At 37.9% G+C, this 22,889-nt stretch overlaps 1 protein-coding gene across 4 annotated transcripts in view; it reads left to right on the top strand.

The window, feature by feature from the left end:
• Positions 1 to 790: 790 nt before the first annotated feature.
• Positions 791 to 22,889, top strand: part of dtnbp1b (dystrobrevin binding protein 1b) — a 47,974-nt gene continuing 25,875 nt past the window's right edge. For all 4 annotated transcript variants that reach the window (XM_058753597.1, XM_058753595.1, XM_058753596.1 and 1 more), the window contains exon 1: positions 791 to 1,006. In XM_058753597.1, the coding sequence (XP_058609580.1) occupies positions 964 to 1,006 (43 nt within the window). In that variant the 5' untranslated portion in view covers positions 791 to 963. The remainder of the gene's footprint in view (positions 1,007 to 22,889) is intronic.

The following is a 22,889-nucleotide window of genomic DNA, read 5'->3' as shown; positions in this document are numbered from 1 at the left end:
AAACTCTCCGAGAGTTGTCATGACAGAAATATATAAAATCCTAAATAAGATAAAAAAAAAAAATGCAATGGAATTGATAAATAAATAAATAGATAAATAAAAACTATACTATTATTTAAATTAGAAAATAAATTATAAATTCTGTTCTGACTTAAAATACACTAGTGTTTTTTCTTTTCTTTTTTTTAAATGGACATTGGGATTTATCAGTGGCTGATTTTTGGAAGGCTCTTGAAATACATAAATTGGACTAATATCCTGTCTTGTACCTTTGTTGTCATTGTTAGACATCAGGATGATTAGTAGTGAAGGGTTTGGGACTGTAAGAGTTCTTTTGCTGTCATTATGCAATCAGCTTTTTCATTGCACTATTGTGCCACGAGTGATTAATCACATGGCATGTACAGATCAGGTAAGTGGCTCAAATCTGTGGCCAGAAATGAGCAAAGATTGCAGCAGGTTGCATATTACTCCCTGACCTGTGTGAATGTAAAAATGTGAACTAAAGGAATAGTACATCATTTACTCACCCTCATGCCATTCCAAGCCTGTATGACTTTCAGTCTTCTGTGGGATACAAAAGATCTTTTGCAGAATGTTGGTCTCACTCTGTCATCTTCTGTGTTCTTCTTCCTCTTCTATTCATGATTTCCATGCTCTATTAATGCAGTCTCTCTCTTCCTCTCTCTCTCTCTGAGTGGTTCCCCTCCTGAGATGCTGAGTGGTACATTCCTATCTACTACTCACTGCTGCTCAGCCTCTCGGTCCATCAGATAGCCGAGCACTTGCTGCAAGCTGCACTGCTCCACAGCATCATTGGCCGTGTGTGTGTGTCTCTAATCCTCCAGTGCTGCTTGTCTAGACATTCAAGATGTGTGGCGGGTGGCCTGTGCTGTAAACGAACATCAACACTCCGGCACTCCAACTGCAAGACTCCTGGTCAGACTCAGCAGCGGCTCTGGGATGTCTTCCCCAGGATCCGCCAGCGGCAGCAAGAGGAATTCTTGTAAGTAGCATCTCTCTTTCTTTTACTGCTGATGGTTGAAGTATCTTTTGACTCGCTGTTGATCAGGATTTCAGATAACAGTTGTTTACTGGACTTGGCTTGTTTTGTTCCCAATTGGAGGGTGGAAATAGTGGGTGGAGTGATATAATGTCTCATTATGTTGGATGTTTATTAATCACTTAATGGCTTTGCAATTAGATGGAAGAAAGAAAGGAGGCATAGATCTTTCTTGTACTCAGCAATGTGTCTTTTAGCACTAAATCTTTTTCGCAATTGTTTTTGCATTCAGATCCAGATTTTACACTGGAATTCAGGTGGCAAGCCAAAATGAATGTAGTTTATCATGCAAAAGTAAACAAATGTGTCCTTAAAATCAAATGCTGAAATGTATTCACACTACCATGAACTGAAATATGCAAAATCATTGTGCGTCTTAAATTTCGATGGTTTCACACTCTCGGCAGCCAATAATTAATCGGCCAAAATACTGTAGTCGACAAAAACTGTGTTAAGTTAAGTTTTAACTGTCTTCTTTTAAGTAAGAGAATGTCATGAAACCTCTCCATATTGTCATCTGCCCAGTTTGGCTAGCCTCTACCAAATACAGATGAAATTGCATCAAAATACAATGGAATTTGATTCGACGCACGATCTTTGGCATCTCTAAAGGTGTTGACAACTCCTTTGACGTCAACAATGATGGGAAGTATTTTCGCCATCTTGTAAACATCGATTAGCCTATTTATTTAGTTATGCTAACAATGTATGCTTATATGACTGCATTTATTATTTAGCATTTAGCATTGTTTGTATTTTTTACCAGTTGAGAAGCGCTGCTCTAAAGCACTGTTGCTAGAGACTCCAAGCCGCAGCTTTCTAGCACGGTCCAGTGCTATTTTTCACAAGAAAAACTTTGTTAATATTTCATTGCGTGTGAAGATGCTGGAGCAGCGGCGAGTGGAATAATAGCGGCATGTATGAGTCAGTGTGAAAGCTGTGTGAGGGAGAATCCTCAGGGGATGAACTTGAGTACTGAGTATTGATGGAGCGCAGAGACACACTGTGATATCGCACACACACACACACACACACACACACATACATAAAGAAAACCTCGCCTCTCTATGTGCCATTTTTCCACCGCCTTTGGGTCTGTTTGGCTTTCATGTTGATTAGTAGTGCCGGAGAGCTCTCTAAGTCTCGTTATTATGAAGACCCCACCCATCCCCCCGTCCATCTCTCCACCTCAGAATGCGATTTACAGTAGGCTACTGTCAAGGCTCTTTCAGACCCTAGAAACCTCATCCCAGAATATCTTTAATTACGCAAACCACCTGCTCTCAATGACCCTCAACCCATTTTGGTTTCCAATCAGCATCAGAAGTGATTGTTATTCTGTCTCTTCAGTGTTTGAACACAAAGTAGTTAAGCCAGTGAGTTAATCCATTCATTTAGATCTTAAAGAGATAGTTATATGAAAAAAAAAAAAAAAAAAATTCAGCCATTTCCTCAGACTACAAACCTGTATGACTTTCTTTCCTCCATTGAACACAAAAAGAGAAACTTTGAAGAATGTTCACACATCACACAAAATCTCATTCTTGTTAACGTATATTCAAATATGGTACATCAATCAATGAGTCACAAGACAAGGTGTGGTCGCACCAGGCCCCGCAGTGAACGGACCGAGGGGGACCCCCCCACCCCTATATATAGCACTACAGTTGACTTGCTGAGATATATACACATACACACACACACACACACACACACATATATATATATATATATATATATATATATATATATATATAGGGTACAAAGGGGCTAAATGCGCCCCGGGGTAAAAGGCACCTTTGATGGGTGTCCATATTAGATATAATCACCATGTTTAGAATGAAACCATCATATTTAAAAACATGATATTAATCATATCATATAATAAAATATAATTTGTTGTTACTACTGTAAATATATATTCAATTATTATTGGATCTCCTTCAATGCTTTCAGAATCTTTACTTATTAAAAAAAAATTTTTCTGTATTTTAAAATATATATTTTTATATTAACATATTTTAATGACTACATTTATTGAACAAAAATTATTTTGTTTTTCAAAATAAGCAGAAAATAGTACAAACTTTGCTAAAGTGATTGTTTTGAACAAGTATTAACTTTAAACATTATTTAAAAAAAACATTATTTTAGCTGAAGTATTTGTATTAATACCTTGGGCCTTTTACCCCTTGCCGCCTCATACATTTATAAGATTTTTAAACAAAATAAACAACTTGAATGATTTATTTTCACACAAAATCTGTTGCTCCATTAATGTTCAATACAACGTATATATATATTTTTTCTGCAATTATAGATTTTAGGCGCAGTGAATAGCACATTTTTTCTTAAGGTGGACCTTTAGCCCCGTTGTACCCTATATATATCCCAGCAAGTTAACTGTAGTGCTTCATGGGAGTGGGCGGCACAAGTTTTTTGGCATAATTTGCTTGTTTAGATTCTCTGATTGGTGGCGATTCTCTGTAGAATCATGGGTAATGTAGTTTTTCACTGAGGTTTTATGGTAAACATGATTATTTTAAGACTAACTGATGTCTTCAACAAATCCATTTTCCATTGATTAACAACCTCATAGCTCACAGTAGACCTGTCATTACAGGTTTATACATTAATGGCAAAAATCAATTCCCCTATAAAGAAAATAAATGGGATTTTTACTTCCATTTGATGGCATTGACATAAATCTGCTATGTGATACGTCTTAATGCATCATGTTTGAATGTATGCAACCAAGGGGATCAATGAAGAGTTTAATGAAGATGAATGACATGAAGAATGAAGATTTAAATTAGGTCTGTTATAAAATATTGTAAGACTTTAAAAGAATATAGTGCACATATCTTGACAACGTTCATGGTGCACTTTTGGTCCTTTCTGAAGCTTGATAGCCCCAGTCCTCATTCACTTTTATTGTATGGAAAACAGCAGTTTGGACATTCTGCTAAACTTTTCCTTTTGTGTTACACTGAAGAAAGTAAGTCATACAGGTTGAAAAGACATTAGGGTGAGTAAATAATAAATCCATATTCAGAGTGAATTGTTTCCTTAAGAGGCTTTAGGGGATGCTCAAATGAGAACTATTGTTGGATAGTCTTCGGTTGGATTTACACACAGCTGTTTTTGCTGACAGCTAAAGCCAGCCAGTCAGTGAGATGACAGAGGTGCTGATTAAAGACTATTGAGCAGAATTCAACAGAGAGCAGGGCTCTAATCTCACTGTCTTCTCATTTGTCTCTTCACTGCCTAATTTGACTTTATGTGTACCAGGGTTCCCTTGCTTGTATATTAAATATTAATATTGTTTAAATTAGCATGCGACAGAAATGATTAGTGTAGAGTTAATTTGGTAGTGTGCTGTATAGCCCTTGCCCTCTCTCTTCCTGGCATTGCTCTGTGTTCATAAACTGCAATTATTTCATAAGGATGACAACGTGGAGACATGGATTGGATTTGGAGGTGTGTGTGTGCGTGTTATTTGAGGTTTAACAAAAGCACTGAGGTTAAAGCTCATTTACAGACGTGTTTTTGACAGAAAGATGAAAAGTCAAAGTCAAAGGGGCAAAGCTTTCCTTCATAAACAGGATATATGTGATTGCCATGTTTACTACAGTGAACTCTATGACTTTCTGAGTGTAATGTGCAAGTTCTCTATTTATTGAGTCACATCTATGGCCCTTATATCTTCTTTATCCAGTACAAATATCGTCTCTGGCCTACTATATAATTTTATGAGTCACACACATTGTTCAGTGTTTTGTATGTCTTGATTGTCTCTAGATCACTAAGGTCGCAGAGCAGATCTGACTCACATTATTCATCAGCGGGTTGCCAGATCCTCTCTGATGATTATAGTGCTACTGTTATAATCAACAAAGCTGTCTGAGTTGCATATGTGCAACACAACAAAACCAGAACTCTCTCATTATAATAAAGGAACCTGTTTAATTCAATAAATGGCATCCAGTTATAATCTCACAAATTAAAAAAAAAAAAAAAGTTATTTTGCCTTTTTAAACCAAATTTTCTTAATGCTGCAATCTATTAATAATAAAGTAAAATACTGTCAAATAATAACAATCAAATATAATGAGTCAAGAAGGATGTGATGATTATAGTATCATAGTGCAGCAGTCGGTTTCTGAGGTAAAAAACATAAATAAAAATAAAACACTCTCATTCCTTTTCTCCATAGGGGAATTGTTTTTTAACAATACCTTGCAAACCATTATAGACAGACCTACTGTGAGCTCCAAAGTTGTTAATTGATACTATATTCTTTTGTTGAAGCCATCAGCTGGCATTATTTCTACTGATTTTTTAAATAAGCAGGTTTAGCATCAGAATTCCCGATAAAAACTACATTACCCATGATTCTGCAGAGAATCTCCTCCAATCAGAGAACTGAAACAAGCAAATTGTATACTGTATACTCCCATTAAATAGTAAGAGTGTCATAACTGACCCTCCTTATTTTAACAGGGCAGCGTGACAACAGAGTTGGAGATCCATGTGCAGGCTCTATTTAAAAAGAGCGTAGAGCATAGGGAACAGGTAGGGTCATCCATCAGCAAACAACAATGAAGTGCGAGACAAAAGAGTAATACAGAAACAGGCAATGGTCAGGGCAGGAAGCAAGCAATCACAGAAACACAAGGTAAACAGTCCAAGGTCAAAAATACGACAAGGCAGACTAGGCAAGGGAAACAAGAGAACAAGAAACCAGGATTCAATACTTAGCCGTGAGTGTGTGTGTGTGAGTGTGTGCTGCTTAAATGGTCTACTGATGGGAAACAGGTGAGTCTATAATCAGTTCCTATGCATGGGATTATGGGAAATGGAGTCCAGTGGAAAATAGACTGAATGGTAGTGGAGCCCTCTGATGGCAAAATAGCAGAGACCAGATTCGTGACACTTATGCTCTCAAACCACTTACATATTTAAATACTGAGCAAAGTATACAGTATATATTGCACACTGCATGTAAGCAACGTATAACAACAAAGTTAGAATGCTCCAGTTATAACAAACAAAGCTATCTACAGTGTAAGCGTGCAATGTTACTAAAGGGGAGGGCACAAATCTTAATTTGCTCTCATGTTGCCCTTTGTTCTTTACATGAAAGGAGGTTAAATGTCTTTACAACATTGCTGCAGAAGCAGTTGTGATGGGAATACAGCGTTCGGTGTCATGCTGCATTACACATTACTGTTACAGTAAACAGTCGAGGGAGTTTGGCACAGCAGCACGCTCACATTCACAGGGCACCTATTAAACAGGTGCTCAGACGGAAAACAGCCTTGTGCTGCTCAAACTACTTAACCTCAGTGTGAGCTGTGAAGTGTGCTGACGGCGCCGGAGGTTGAAGGGTATGTAAACATTTGGGAATAATGGACATGGATGCTCAGAACGAGAGCTGGAAGTTAAGGAGGAAAACAAGAGGAGGTTTTTGATACAGGATCTGTGCTGCTATTAATTGGCAGTGGATGTGGCTGAGAGCGCAAAAGGAGGACTCACTCTGAGGGAATTATTATATGTGTGTGAATGTGCAGAAGACACACACGGATGTCTAGATATAATAGTCGAACTGGGACTGACCCATATTCCATATGCAGCTTTATACTGTATATAGGGAGAAAATAGTACTGTTATGTGAATGTGAATGATGTTGTGCTGATTTACATTTTGCCTCGGGTGATTAAATTATATGAGCTATTAAGAGATATGTCTTAACAACAAATATTTTTATTATAACAGTATTGTAAGTCAGAGTAAGTCAGAAAGCCTTTTCTATGAGTGAGAATTTTCACTCAGTCTATTGATTTTTTGTGACAAACTTTGTGTCATCAAGCCTTTAGCCTCTGTATATTAAGTCAGACTGAGTCAAGCCTTTAAGGTGGCCTCCAGATCTTACAAATAAAGTATACATAATTCATTCATCCATTCATTCATTTGAGCTTTTTAATTAAAAACATAATTTTCATTCAAATATTTTTTTATTATTTTAAGTTTATGACATGATATGATATGATATAATATATTTTATTATTATTATTATTATCATTAGCAGTAGTAGTAGTAGTAGTAGTACTAGTATTTGTTTAGTTTATTACAATTTATTACATTAGATTTAATATATATATTTTTAATTTATAAATAATTCTTTATTTGTCATTATAGTTATTATATTTATTTAATATTATTTATTATACTATTATTGTTGTCGTTTAGGTTTTTGTTTTTAATAATCAAGCTTTTAAGGTGGCCTCCAAATCTTACTAACGAATTATACAAAATATATACTATTTATTTGTATGTTTGTTTAAATAAAAATATTATTTTTGTTATTAAGTTTATCATATTTATTATTTATTAATATATTTATTATTGCTGTTATTAGTTTTAATATAATTTATCACTTCTATAATTAAGTTAATTATTATGATAATTGTTGTTATCTGTTTAGCTTTTAATTAATGTATTATTGTATTATTACATTAATTATTATTATTATTATTACTTATGATTTATTATTATTAGTCATACATTTATTATTATTATTATTATTATTATTATTATGAAGAAGAAGAAGAAGATGATGATGATACAACTGTACATTACTGGTGTAAAATGGATTTGTGTAATTAGCATATACAATATAAATGTGTTTTGAATAGCCATGAATTTGTGGGTTCCATGATTATGATTTGCAAAATGAAATGGGAATGAAATATGGAAGATAATTAGCTAGCTTATGCCAGTTATTGTGGGCTGTAAATCTGTTTTTCAGTGCTGCTACCAAACAGGTCCAGACGTGATTAACTTGCGTGCTGGGATAATGCATATAAACACCAGCAAATCAGTTATTTTGAATGACATTTCACACTAATAGGCTTGCTTTGTCCCCTCAAACTTTTGATTAACTTTTTGATACACACTTCCCATCTGGAACTGTCAAAAATGACTTATTCCAAGTGATCTGAAGTCAAGTCAAGCTGTTCTCAGAATAGTGAATCGATTCAAGTCCAAACCTCTGGTTCCCAGTGCAGACAGATGAGACGAGACTAAGCCAGAGCCCTGGGACCTCAGACTCACTCATAGAGGTTCAAAGAACCAAGACAATTCTGAGATGAGATGATTCTGTCCAATCTATCTCTTCCATATCAGATTCAAATTTAACTTATGCGCAAAACTGGAATATCGCATAAATGCTGTCATTGCTTTTGGAGGTGGATGCCTGCTGTTTGGGAATGCAGTCGTGTAAGACAAGAAATACTTTGATGACAGACTTTGCTCAGGCATTTCAGAACGACCAAAACAACATTTCACATGCTGTGCAACGAGATCGGTCCGCTGGTTAGTCAAGTTATCCCGTCCCATCGTGCACAGTCACATGACTTTTCTGATGCACATGGTGGAATTTATTCGGTAAATGTGTTTCGGTGTGCATTTTTTCTTATCAGATAAAAAGTTTATCCTACTCAATTGTGCGCATAAGTATTTTATGCACATTTTTAGAATTTATGCGCATCTTGGCTCTTCCATCTAGCATTTCTTTTATGCAACATTCTAAAATGCGCATAAAAATAGGTGGTTGGAGTCACAAATGTGTCATATAAATAATCTTGTTTTTCCTTATTTTCATCAGTAGTGTATATATGATTGTTTTGTGCTTTATTTTCTGTTATTTAGTTCAGATTTTCATTATTACTTTTTTTCTGTGGTCAAATGAACAGTTGAAATGACACAGTTGAAGCTTCAACAATATCAATGATATTTGTCTACTGGTTTTGATTATCCAAAGCGACTAAAAACATACTAAAAACATTTCAATGGAATTTAATAGGTAAAAATTACTATAATTATTTTACACTATTGCACTTGGGTCCCTGGGACCTTAAACAGAAAGAAAACTAATTTTATCCAAACCATACTTATGAGACGCCATAATGACATACAGTAGCATGCGAGAGTTTGGGAACCCCTTGCAGAATCTGTGAAAATGTGAATAATTTGAACAAAATAAGAGAGATCATACAAAATGCATGTTATTTTTTATTTAGTACAGTCCTGTGTAAGATATTTTACATGAAAGATGTTTACATGTAGTCCACAAGACAGAAAAATAGCTGAAATTATTAATAATTAAATAAATAGCCCCCTTCAAAAGTTTGTGAACCCTTGGTTCTTAATACTGTGTGTGGTTACGTGGATGATCCACGACTGTTTTTTGTTTTGTGATGGTTGTTCAGGAGTCCCTTGTTTGTACTGAACAGTTAAACTGAGCACTGTTCTTCAGAAAAATCCTCCATGTCCTGCAGATTCTTCAGTTTTCCAGCATCTCTTGCACATTTGAACCCTTTCCAGTGACTGTATGATTTCGAGATCCATCTTTTCACCCTGAAGACAATTGAGGGACTCAAACACAACTATTAAAAAAGGTTCAAACATTCACTGATGCTCCAGAAGGAAACACAATTCTTTAAGAGCCGGGGAATACTTCATCCCGTCCAAATGTTTTCACCCCCCGGCTCTTAATGCATCGTGTTTCCTTCTGCAGCATCAGTGAATGTTTGAACCTTTTTTATAGTTGTGTTTGAGTACCTCAATTGTCCTCAGTGTGAAAAGATGGATCTCAAAATCATACAGTCACTGCTGGAAAGGGTTCAAATATGCAAAAGATGCTGGAAAACTGAAGAATCTGCAGGACATGGAGGATTTTTCTGAAGAACAGTGCTCAGTTTAACTGTTCAGAACAAACAAGGGACTCCTGAACAACCATCACAAAACAAAACAAAAAACAGTCGTAGATCATCCAGGTAACCACACACATTATTAAGAACCAAGGGTTCCCAAACTTTTGAAGGGGGTTATTTTAATAATTTCAGCTATTTGTTGTCTTGTACATGTAAACATCTTTTATGTAACATATCTTACTCAGGACAGTACTAAATAAAATAATAATAAAAAAAAACATTTTGTATGATCTCTCTTATTTTGTTGTATTATGATTAGCTTAATTTGTCTCAGCTGAGAGGAATGCTGAGATACTTATTTTTCTTTAATAGTCTCCAGTCCTGTGTGTGAAAGAGTAATCACACACACATACACAGAAGGAGGGAGACAGGAAAAGCAAGCTGTCAATCTATAGTAAACAGCCTTTTAAGCAAATGAGTTGTTTGAGTTGGACTCTCAGCAGATGAGTGCAGGATTAGCATCCCTTCTGCAGGTTAATTACACAGAGACCACACACACACACACACACACACACACACACACACACTTTCGCTAAGGATGTGGCTTTGCTGTTGGGTCAAACTGCCCCATCGTTTATTAAGAGCCTCTTTTCAAAGCCTTCATTAAATTATGACAGAAAATGTGTTGAAATGTGCCGCTCAAACTATTAAAATCTGACCAAATGATGGAATCTTGTTAAAAAATAAACTTTAGATGCTTTAAGAGCCATCAGAAGGATGTGCATAGCTGTAGGTTCTACATACAGTGTTTCTGATCAAATACATCTATACGCATGTCATTTTCCCCCCTGTTGCAAAGTGTGTGTTTCTCTCTGTGTGGTTGAAGAGGGTGCTTTTACATTTCCAGCAGTCTATAACGTGCCACATCCTCACTATCAGTAAAGCAGCTCTACGGGATTATAATTTACTGTCCCGTAAAAATTAAATAAGAGGTAGAAGTTCCTTTACAGTGTGTAGCACCTTATCCCACATCATATAGCACACAAAGACGTTTGACAGCCAGAGGGAACATCTAGCGTATTGTAAAGGGCCACAATAAAAGGAAACATCAATAAAGGGGGATGGTAAGACTGCCGAGCCCTGCTTTTCACAGTCAGCGGATGAGCTACAATGTCCCTCTGGCTTACAAAAACATACTCTACTTAACTGAATCAGTGTCTTTTAGTACTTCAAGTATGGCTAACACTTAGACATAGTAGTCCAACTCTTGTCTGAGAGAAAGAGGAACATAAGGCTCCAGACTATAGAAATAAAATATTTTATAAAATATATAAAAATAACATATTTTCTGAAATATAGCTATATATGCATGTGTGTATATATACATAATTTATATAAACAGTACACATACATACAGTATATTATGTAAACAAAAACTTTTATTTTGGATGCGATTAATCGTTTGACAGCACTATAAACAATAGATGGCTTTAAAGCAAGCAGTTTACACTATTAAAACATAAAACACAGTAATTTTAAACTAAATCAGGCCATAATTGCACTGCCAACAACACACATTAGTCGTGTTCCTGAATAAAGTGGTATTTTTTAACTAATCCGTTGAATGAATAATTCAATGACTCACTCGTAACGTCAATAACAGCATCCAAAATCATATACTGTCTATGTTCTTCATTTTAATAAGAATGAATGTAATTAAGACATACTACATTTGTCACATTGTCATGGTTATGTGACTTACGGCATCAGTTGTGTCGCTTCAATGCTATTCACAAATCCTCTCACGTGATCTTGTGGGATAGTAAAGTGTCCACTGGATATGCACTTTAAAATCTCGCTGGAGGCGAGAATACTGTGAATTCAGACATACTACTCTTTTTACACACTGTTTTTCACCTACTATATTGTAAGTAAGTAATTAGTAAACATACATGGACACAGGGAGTCACTTGTTTCATTCACAAATTAATTCATGTTTTTTTTTTTTGTTTTTTTTTTCTGAGAAAATCATTGAATGATTCAAAGACAATCACTTGTTGCCACCTACTGGCCTAACGATGTAACCTGCAGAAACTTTCACTGATAAATCCCCACCACTAATACACAGATTGACAGCTTTTCTCAACACGCAAAAACATACAACAAACATCGAAAAGTCCCTGACTTCATGATTGATTTTTTTAAAATGGTCACTAGATTTTAAATTGCTATTAATGTTACTTGTGACCATTTAAATCAGTTTGGAGCCCTGCCACATTTTCAACTACTAATTTCAAATCCAGTGATGTTGGAGTAATGTTTATGGACTTTTCATAACAGTAACAGTGTACTGCAGTGTTATTTGCATTTTAATGCGCTGCGCTATTTACTTTCTTCCTGTCACTGATCTGGAGGGATTATGGGTTCAGTTCGTTATGCCTTTCTAATTAAAGGCCACTCAAAATGGTTTGTGCCGCACTGATTCTCTCCATGCTGTGGCTCCTCCAGATGCAGCAAAACCCCTGTCAGCCCCGTGGCAAATATAAACTGACACCCGAGTCGCCAACATCTCCCTGAGCCTGTCATTCTCAAAGACATGCTTGTATTTTCATTTCTGATATGTTTCCCTGTCAGCCAACCCACTAACACTACAGCTAATGGAACAAGACTGGAGCACGTCTGTAAGAGGACAACAAGAAGCCATTTTATTCAGATTAAATCAATGCTTATGATTTATATACTGCATTACTCCATAATAAAGTAAGTATAGGCTTTAAGGACCTTTTGGTTTACTAGTAAACCTATACAATTGAATGATTTATACAAAAAAATTACTATAAAGTTAATAATGTGTTTCTTTGAGCAGCAAATCAGCATATTAGAATGATTTCTGAAGGATGTGTCACATCTTCAGGCGTGGATGAGAAGGTCAAACGTCACTACTGAACACACCTCACACTGAATTTCACCTTAGAGCATGAGAGAAATGCACATAGTACTGTTAGAATATATTTCACCTTTGTGAACTAAACTGTGATTGTAAATGTAATTAAAATTTGTATGACGACAGGGTTGGTGGACCATGTTAAAAAGGGCTATTTGGAGATCCACTCCGTCTTTCTTTGCATTGCATCATAGGTTTGACTCTTATTCAGCCTGATGTGCAGCTCTTCCACTCGTGTGCACGAATACACTGCCTTTCCTATCTAGACGGCCTCATTAATAAGACAGCAACTAACCATAATAGGTTCAAATGGTCAGCACTGGACTTCAATTAACATTTTACATTACACTGGCCATTCTCATTCTTTTCCTCATTGTATTGCATTTAAATGGCAGTTGTTTTGACTGAGTGAGCGGTTTAATGGATTACTGGAGGCTGTTTCATGTGGTATTTGTTAGAAGTATGTTATGTTATGTTATATGTTATGTTATGTTATGGCCCTGGGCTTTATAGATATAATGAAGAGTGGCATTTTCATGTAAATATCAAATATGATCCATCAGGCTCAGAACATCAGAACCATCCATCGGAAAATTTATTTGTTATTCTCTCCATCAGCTTTCTTAATTTTTGGCCATATAAATATCAGCAACTGCACCAAATTTCAAATTGTTTTTTTGCTCAGTTTGGGCCTCAAATAAAATGTAGGTGTTTTTTCTCCTCATGTATGATCTCCATATTCACAGTACATGTATAACATACTATAAAAGAGTCATAAAAGGCTGTATCAAGTATGATACTCAACGGAAAACACAGTGACACTTGAGTTTGAGGACCAATTCTTACTATTAACTAAGACTTTTGCCTCAATGAACTAAATTTGCTGCTTATTAATAGTTAATAAGGTTGTTGTTAAGTTTATGTATGGGGGTAAGATTAAAGGGGTCATTGGATGCGACATGCACTTGAAATGTGTGTTGGCAGTGTGTGTACACAAACACCTTATAATGATAAAGATCCACCCAGTGTTTTTTTTTTTTTTTTTTTATCTCGTTAAAATCATTTCCCCTCACTCAAATCAAACCGATCTCAGATGCCTGTCTGTGTGACGTAACACAGACCCGGGCCCTCCCACAATTGTTTGATTGACAGTAGCGTTTCAGCACAGAATGGACTGGTGTCTTACCTTAGACCCGCCCTGAGTGAGCTGTCATCAGTCTGCCATTGTTTCACCACCGTAGCAGATGTAGACAAGAATGTCTCCTAAGCGATTGAGGTGTTCTGTTGTTGAATGTAATAATGAACATAGCAGTCATCATTTACTCCCGACATCTGAGCCACTGAAGACACAGTGGATTACATTTGTTTGTGAAGGAAATGCGCCTCCCGATCTACATATCTGTAGATATGTAATATCTGTCATATTATCACAAATATTCAGTGCTTTCAATCATATAATGTTTATTTTAGGTTTAAAGACAGTTAAATACACATAAGCACTAACAAAACCGTACATTTATAGTTTGTAAAATATACACTGATGTCTACGGAAGCAGCAATAATGATCCTTACATATAATCTGACTACTTTTTATTTATATCATATACAGTTTGTGGAGATAACTTTAAAGTTTACTCTGCTCTTCTCCCATTTTACCGGAGACTTACTTTAACGTGTTTCGGGAGGAGAGGATGAATTTATGTGTTGTAAATCCCACAGCTCGGATTCCCATCACCCGGTATTGAGCAACTAAAACGGTCATTATAAAAGTGTTTAAACTACAAAATACATTTACTTCCACATATTTCAGAATCGGAATATCAGATATTTCATAATATAGTGAGAATGTTTGTGAATATTAATAATAAAGGAAGGAAAAACGAAATAAAAGAGATCCATGTGTCATATAGCGCTATTGTAGCTGCGGTGTGTCACATGAGATGCGTCGCCATGGAAACAATAAGGCTATACATTCTAAAATAACGGTCGCCTGAAAAAACTCACGCTGGGGGCTAAGCTAGAATATTTTAAACTCACGTGTGAAAGGATTAATGAATCTTTACAAATCCCCTTTCCTAATAGTGCGCTAGTTAGCAAGTTTCACGATGAATGTGGCTAAAGTTTACCGTCTCTCAGAGAGCGGCTCGGAAGAGAGGGGTGGGGTGAGCAGAGATCATTTGCATTTAAAGCGACATGCAATAAAACAGCTTTTTGTAGACAGAGCTGTTTTTGACAGGGTAAAAACGGTATTGTTTTACACTACCATTGAGAAAATTTAACCAAACTATGTTACAGACTTTTCATTACGACCCTAAAGAATCATATCAACTTGTGGAAAATTGGCATCCGGTGACCCCTTTAAGGGATCTAAAATATGGTAATGCATTATGTGCTTTATGACTGCTAATAAACAGCTAATATGCTAGTAATATGCATGCATGCTAGTTAATAGTGAGAATTGGTCCCTAAACTGTTACCGAAGTACCGAACTGTTACTAAACTGTTTTTTCTAATGGTTTAATAAACTGGATTATTTAAAGACAATTATGAAAATAATCATTTCTGATTATAATTTCATATGTCAGGATTTTCAGGGTTTATCACCTTCATGTCATTGTGAATCTGCATGACTTTATTTCTTGCAAAAAACTTTTCCTTTTATTTAAGGCACTTTCCCTACACACTAGCTCTGCTGTTTTATGTTTGAAGGCACTCTGATATTCTCAGACCTGGAGAAAAGTGACAGAAAGAGGATGTCTGATAAATTTAAGGGAACTCTCTATGTTTAGAGCCTTCTTATCTAATCATCTTCTTGTCAGGCTGCCTAGTCCTTTCAGACAGGCTATCATTGCACCGTCAGACTACTTCAGAGTCTATCATATCATATTTCAGGGTTAAAGTGGTATTTATAGCTTTATCAATGCTAAGACACATGACAGAATGCAGATGATTGTAACTGATACCCACTGTGAGACATGCACCTGCTTTAGCCAACAGAAGTCCCGCAAAGATAACAGGGTTTATTAATGGCAGTTTTAAAGAAAAGTGTGATTTTCTAGCTATCATTTCATGCATTTGCATTGATATATATATATATATATATACATAACACTTTCTCATTTCAGTAAATAAAACAAAAATATTTAGCTAAATTAAAAATAACTATAACAAGTCATGGTTCATCTGTGCTTTAACATTGGTACGTTATATTGTGGCAAAATTTTGTGTTTATTTTCCTGAGTATTAAACTTTTGGTGTTAATAATACATGACATTTTTGTATTCATTTGCAAATGAAAATTCTACTTAAGGAAGCCCACAGCACAAAGGCATCATCTTGCACAATCTTCAGTTCTTTGTTACCGTCTTAATTTGCATCAGCTCATTTGCTTACGGTGACCTTGGTAAGCTGGGACTTTGTTGCAGCTTCCTCTAACAATCACCCTGGGAAATGTGTGGGTTGGCATGAGGATGGTATATATTTAACATAACACCATTTTACCTCTATCAAAGGGCAAGGCTTATCTACAGGCCCATTCAGTCAGCTCAAATTAACATAAGATGTACAGATCTAGAGCGGTTAGAAAAGACAACCCTGAGGAACATACTTGCATAAATGCATGGATATATTTTTATCCTAGTGTCTCCCACCCCCCTCATTCTCTTTCTCATGCTTGTGGCCTTTCATGCGTAAGAGTAGCCTTTATTCAGGAGCTATAGTTTGGGGTCATAACACAAGAAAATGACGAAGTTTGCTTTCCTTGAAAAGATAAAGAAAAAAAAGAAGAAAAAAAAAACAGAGAGAGGCATTCAGACATTATATAATATTTACCAATAGAGTGCCAACAGTGAGCACCCATCCCTTCTTCAGTAGCTGGTATCTAATTATATATGTAAGCAATAAGGTACGAGAGGCCGTGCTGTAATGTGAATAAGTCACGGCTAGGGGTTGATTCATGTAGGATGCCATTGAAGGCCCAGGTGTAAAATGCACGGCCCGCCACTGATATATATATATATAGAGAGAGAGAGTCACGTGGTCTATTAACACGCACGACGAAGACAAAGAAGATATAGTTCAACAATCTTTAATAATCCAGACAGAGGGTAATACAAGGCAGGCAGGCAGGAAGGCAGGCAGGAAGGCAGGAGACACATGTAGCACATCAATGTCAACACTGGAACAAAGGCAAACAGAACAGACTCCAACTTAAGTAGGGTTGCTAATGAGGGGTTAGACAGGTGAGGATGATAAACAAGACACAGGTGAACTAGCTAATCAAAGAGAGACAGAAACTGGGCCACACTGGGCACATGGGGATGAAAACATAACAAAACGTCCATGGGTGTGACAGTTGGCCCCCCTCCCGGAAGGCGTGACCTCGCACCACAGGAACAACAAAGGGAGGGACGGAGGGGGACTTAGGAGGAGGACAAATGATTGATATGGGATGGTGACAGGGGATGGCAAAGGGCTTGCAGGAAGGCAGGCAGACAATGCTGGAGGAGGTTCGGGCAGAGGACGGACACCCAGGAGGAGGACGACGAACAGAGTCCGGGGTGGAGATAATGGAGGGAGGAGCCAGGACGGAGACAGGAGGAGCCAAGGGGGATCAGACGGCGAGAGGAGCCAAGAAGAAGACAGGAGGGACTTGGAGCAGGAGGAGCAAGGCGGGACCCAGGCCGCAGCCATGATGGCGACCCATGGTGGAGCCGACGGAAGGAGGAGCCATGGTGGAGGAAGAGCTGATGACTCCAGAGGGCTGACCGACAGCGGTGGAGCAGGTGGAGGTGGAGACGGAGAGCTGACGAGCCAGGGTGATGCTGAGGATCCGGAGCTGAGGACCCGTGAGCAGGGGGGCTTCCAGGAGACAACGGTGGTGATGGTGAAAACTGGTGCAGAGGTGGTGGGGGAGGGAGGCTGGGCGGGAGTTCAGGATGATCCGGGGGCTTAGGAATGGTGTGTGCTGCCCACACACATCAAAAGGCCACTCCCAACACCGGAAGCGCCAGTCACAGGGGAACGACCTCCATGGGCACTAGGCTTGGGCGGTTTCCAAATTTTGATACCGTCAAACCTCCTCCCTATTTTACCTCGGTATACGGTATTACCGTGAATAATAAAAAAATTATGACATAAGGCTCAGACAGTGTCACCAAACTGTTGGCTTGTGCCTAAACCGTTCAGAAACTGAATACCAAACACTAATACTGAAACAATAACATGCACAACAATATTAACAACTTTTATTAGCAACAAATAGCAGTTTAGAAAAAAGTGCAAATACAACAGTCAAACAGAATTAAATTAACATAAACATCCATATTATAAAAAGTATTGCAAAGCGGCTGTCGGTGGACCTAGATGTTGTTGGTCCTGCATCGGGAGGCGTTGAAACTGTTGCACCAACCTGATCTCACAGAATTCCGTGTAATGTTCACGGACTTAATTAACCTCCGAATCTGTGGTGGCATCACGGAATCGCCGAAAATTCCGTGATGGGCTCACAGAAGGCACCAGCCGTGGTCCATGCACGGATTCACTGGTTCAACACCAGCGCTGCATCGGACCACGTAAAAAGAGTGACTCCGATGCAGTTATACTTTCACCGGAGTACCTGACCCCACCCCTACCTTAAACCTACCCAGTTCTGAACAATAATGATGACGATAAATTTCCCAGTATCGCGTCGGCATGTTGATGCTAAGGGTTTCCGTGCGTGGAGCACGGCTGATGCCTGTCACTGACTTACATTGGTATCACTTCTGTGAGTCCATCACGAATTTTTCTGTGAGCCCATCACGGAATTTTCGGCGATTCCGTGATGCCACCACAGATTCTGAGGTTAATTAAGTCCGTGAACATTACACGGAATTCTGTGAGATCATGTTGGTTGCACTGAGTGAACTCGGGTCCATCCTCGCAGCAGTGTGAGTGGATGGTGGTTTCGTATATGCGACCTTAGGTTCGAGGTATTTCCATCTCTCGCGGTCACCTTTTTGTTGCACAATTTGCAAATTGCCTCGTCCGTATTTACCGCCTCTCCCTTCTTGTTCGGTCGAAACCCGAAATACTGCCAAACTGCAGAAGTTGTGTTCTTTTTCGAGACTAGGTCACTTGGTGCGCGACTCGACATCTTTCCCCCTCTCTCTCTTTCTCCTCCACGCTGTCACGTGATGATAACCAAGCATACGCATTTTTAGGCATTAAATAAATTATATTTAATATATATCCTCGTCTCCTATATAAGTGCATTGTTTTTTATGACGGTATAACGGTATTGAAACTGATACCGTTGCTATTTTTAGATCCCGCGGTATACCATATTACCGTATTACCGCCCAAGCCTAATGGGCACACAGGCAGATAGTTCAGGACAGACAGATAATTCAGGGCAGGCAAATAGTACAGGGCAGGCAGACCTCCGTGGTCATGATGGGACAGACGGAAGATGATGGCGGGAGAAGACAAGGCATGTCTGCATATTAATCCAAGTTAGAGACCACTGAGGTCGGCTCACCCTCAGCAATGGTGCAGTGGACAGAGCTTCCCTCCGCGCTCTTGCTGTCCATGGCCATCTCCTTCTTGGCGAGCACTGTTGCACCTGATCAGACACTCCGAGCAGCTCGACCTACAGGACGATCTCTAGATCTGTCATTCTCCTCTGCGATGGCTCATTGATCGTGGGCTCTCCATCCACGGTGGGCTTGGGCTTTGGCTCCGCGTAGCGGGGTGATGGTGGGCTGGGCTCTGGGTCCGGAGTGGTTCTGGATCGGGGGTAGACGCTCTCCAGACACCTGCTAATGGCCTCCCTTCAGCTCAGTCCAGTGGTTATCTGGGAGGTCGATGGGGCGATGGTGATTAGCCCCGATCCAGAACAGTGAGTTCAGCGTCGCATCGTCGAATGGCGTTAGAACAGCGAGCTGGCTGAACTCAACAGCATATTCCAATTAGGGAAGGTCTTTATGGGCTAGGGAGATTAATTTGTCTGCGATATCCATGTTGAAAAAAGAAACACTTAACAAACAAACGGGGGATAAAGGCGCCGCTTACTTTCCTTTGTCGGTCCGGTATTCTGTCTCGTAACATGGTCTATCAACACGCACGACAAAGACAAAGAAGATATAGTTCAACAATCTTTAATAATCCAGACAGAGGGTAATACAAGGCAGGCAGGCAGGCAGGAAGGCAGGAAGGCAGGAGACATACGTAGCACATCAATGTCAACACTGGAACAAAGGCAAACAGAACAGACTCCAACTTAAGTAGGGTTGCTAATGAGGGGCAGACAGGTGAGGATGATAAACAAGACACAGGTGAACTAGCTAATCAAAGAGAGACAGAAACTGGGTCACACTGGGCACATGGAGATGAAATCACAACAAAACGTCCATGGGTGTGACATATACAGGTGCATCTCAATAAATTAGAATGTCGTGGAAAAAAACATTTATTTCAGTAATTCAACTCAAATTGTGAAACTCGTGTATTAAATAAATTCAATGCACACAGACTGAAGTAGTTTAAGTCTTTGGTTCTTTTAATTGTGATGATTTAGGCTCACATTTAACAAAACCCCACCAATTCACCATCTCAACAAATTAGACTGTGGACTTCAGAAAACACAGTGGACCAACACCAGCAGATGACATGGCAGCCCAAATCATCACTGACTGGAAACTTCACACTGGACTTCAAGCAACATGGATTCTGTGCCTCTCCACTCTTCCTCCAGACTCTGGGACCTTGATTTCCAAATGAAATGCAAAATTTACTTTCATCTGAAAAGGGGACTTTGAACCACTGAGCAACAGTCCAGTTCTTTTTCTCCACAGCCCAGGTAAGACGCTTCTGACGTTGTCTCTGGTTCAGAAGTGGCTTGGTAGCCCTTTTCCTGAAGACGTCTGAGCGTGGTGACTCTTGATGCACTGACTCCAGCTTCAGTCCACTCCTTGTGAAGCTCTCACAAGTGTTTGAATCAGCTTTGCTGGACAGTATTCTCAAGCTTGCAGTCATACCCAAATTCTTCCTTCCAGTCAACTTTGCATTTAATATGCTTTGATACAGCACTCTGTAAACAGCCACACCTTTCAGTAATGACCCTCTGTGACTTACCCTCTTTGTGGAGGGCATCAATGTTCGTATTCTGGATCATTGCCAAGTCAGCAGTCTTCTCCATTATTGTGGTTTCAAAGAACAAGAGATACACAGAATTTATACTGTAGGGATGGTCATTAATTGAAACTCAAATGTAAATATTCAAATATTTTGAGATACTGATTTTTGACTTTCATGAGCTGTAAGCTCGAATCATCAAAATTAAAACAAAAAAAACTTTTGAAATGTTTTACTTTACATGCAATGAATCTAAAATATATGAAAGTTTAACTTTTTGAAATAACTTACAAGAAAAAATGAACTTTTTCACGACATTCTAATTTATTGAGATGCACCTGTATATGTTATTGTATGTTATTATTATACATTACATTTATGTACATATGACTTGCATATGATATTAGTATGTGTGTACATATTTTACAATTCATATCTATCTATCTATCTATCTATCTATCTATCTATCTATCTATCTATCTATCTATCTATCTATCTATCTATCACATGCATTACCTATAACCCAGTATATACATTATTTATGGGTAATGTAGTTTGCCTATTAAAAACCTTTTTCTTTTCAATATGAATAACTTTAATGAGATTTTACTTCCAGAAGCTGACTGTTACGCTCTGTACAAGAGAGAGTTGCCTTTAATGGACAGATTCACAAACACTGCAAGACAAAAGAGGATTATTAAAACTACCATGTCTCCACTTTTCACAGCAGTTTTGTGATGATATTGTCAACACTGAGGGAATAAATTCAGATTTTTTCTTATTAAAGAAATAATTCACACTGTTAATGAAAGTCTCAGGTGTTTGTTATAAATTTGTTTATTATTCGTTCACTTATTCTCAGCATATAATGAAATTCATAATATTTCTGAGAAACAATTTTTCACACCTGTAAGCATAATAGATAAGTGAAGCTTTTGTGCAACATCATGTACCGGAATACATTTGATTAGTGCACTACACATAAAATTCTCTACTGCTGACGTACATCATTGGCATGTATTAAGGAAGCACCCCGACGTTCAGTTGCTACTGTCTAATCGTATTGGTCTGCTCAGAGCTGACACCTCTGATTTTTCCCATGTAGATGTGGGAGGAGGATTATGAGCTCTGCTGGCTGTTACTAATGCATATGATTGATTGGCAGCTTAATGTCATTATCAGAATATTACACTTTTGATGCCATTGGGTTTTCAGTGAGCAGGCTTAGCTGCTCACATCTGATGAGTGTCGGTGTGACTCATACCACACATCTGATCAACGCTTTTCAGGGAATCCCTTTCATTTATGAAAACATATCAAATGATTTGGTAGCACTTTTGTACTTTATATTAATTTTCAGTAGTAAACATTACAATATTTAAAGCTTAAAGGAATAGTTCACCCAAAAATTAAAATTAGCTGAAAATGTACTCACCCTCAGGCCATCCAGGATGTAGATGAGTTTTTTCCTTCATCATAGAGATTTGGAGAAATTAATCATTATATCACTTGTTCACCAATGGATCCTCTTCAGTGAATGGGTGCCGTCAGAATGAGAGTCCAAACAGCTGATAAAAACATCACAATAATCCACAAGTATCCACACCACTCCAGTCCAACAATTAACATCTTGTGAAGTGAAAAGCTGCATGTTTGTAAGAAACAAATCCACCAGGGTGTTTTAAATTGAAACCATTGCTTCTAGACAAAAGATCAAACCCAATATCAATAATATTGCTTTCTCCAATAAAAAAATAAAATTAAATCCTTCCACTGTTGTCCTCTCACATCATAATCACACAAACATATTTGTTTAGAACTGTTTTAGACTGTTATCTCTTGTAAACAGTGCTTGGTCTCTGCTTATTTCTCTCCTGATTCAGACCGAATTACTTTTTCACTGGAGAAAGCAATATTATAGATAGAGGACTCGTATTTTAGCTTAAATATGGATTTCTTATAAACACACAGCTTTTAACTTCACAGACCATTAATTGTTGGACTGGAGTTGTGTGGACTACTTGTGGATTATTGTGATGTTTTTATCAGC

This window comes from Onychostoma macrolepis, chromosome 19, assembly GCF_012432095.1.
Source record: "Onychostoma macrolepis isolate SWU-2019 chromosome 19, ASM1243209v1, whole genome shotgun sequence".
Classification (NCBI taxonomy): Eukaryota; Metazoa; Chordata; class Actinopteri; order Cypriniformes; family Cyprinidae; genus Onychostoma; species Onychostoma macrolepis.
The sequence above is the reverse complement of the archived record's forward strand: the minus strand, read 5'-3'. Positions and strand labels throughout refer to the sequence as shown.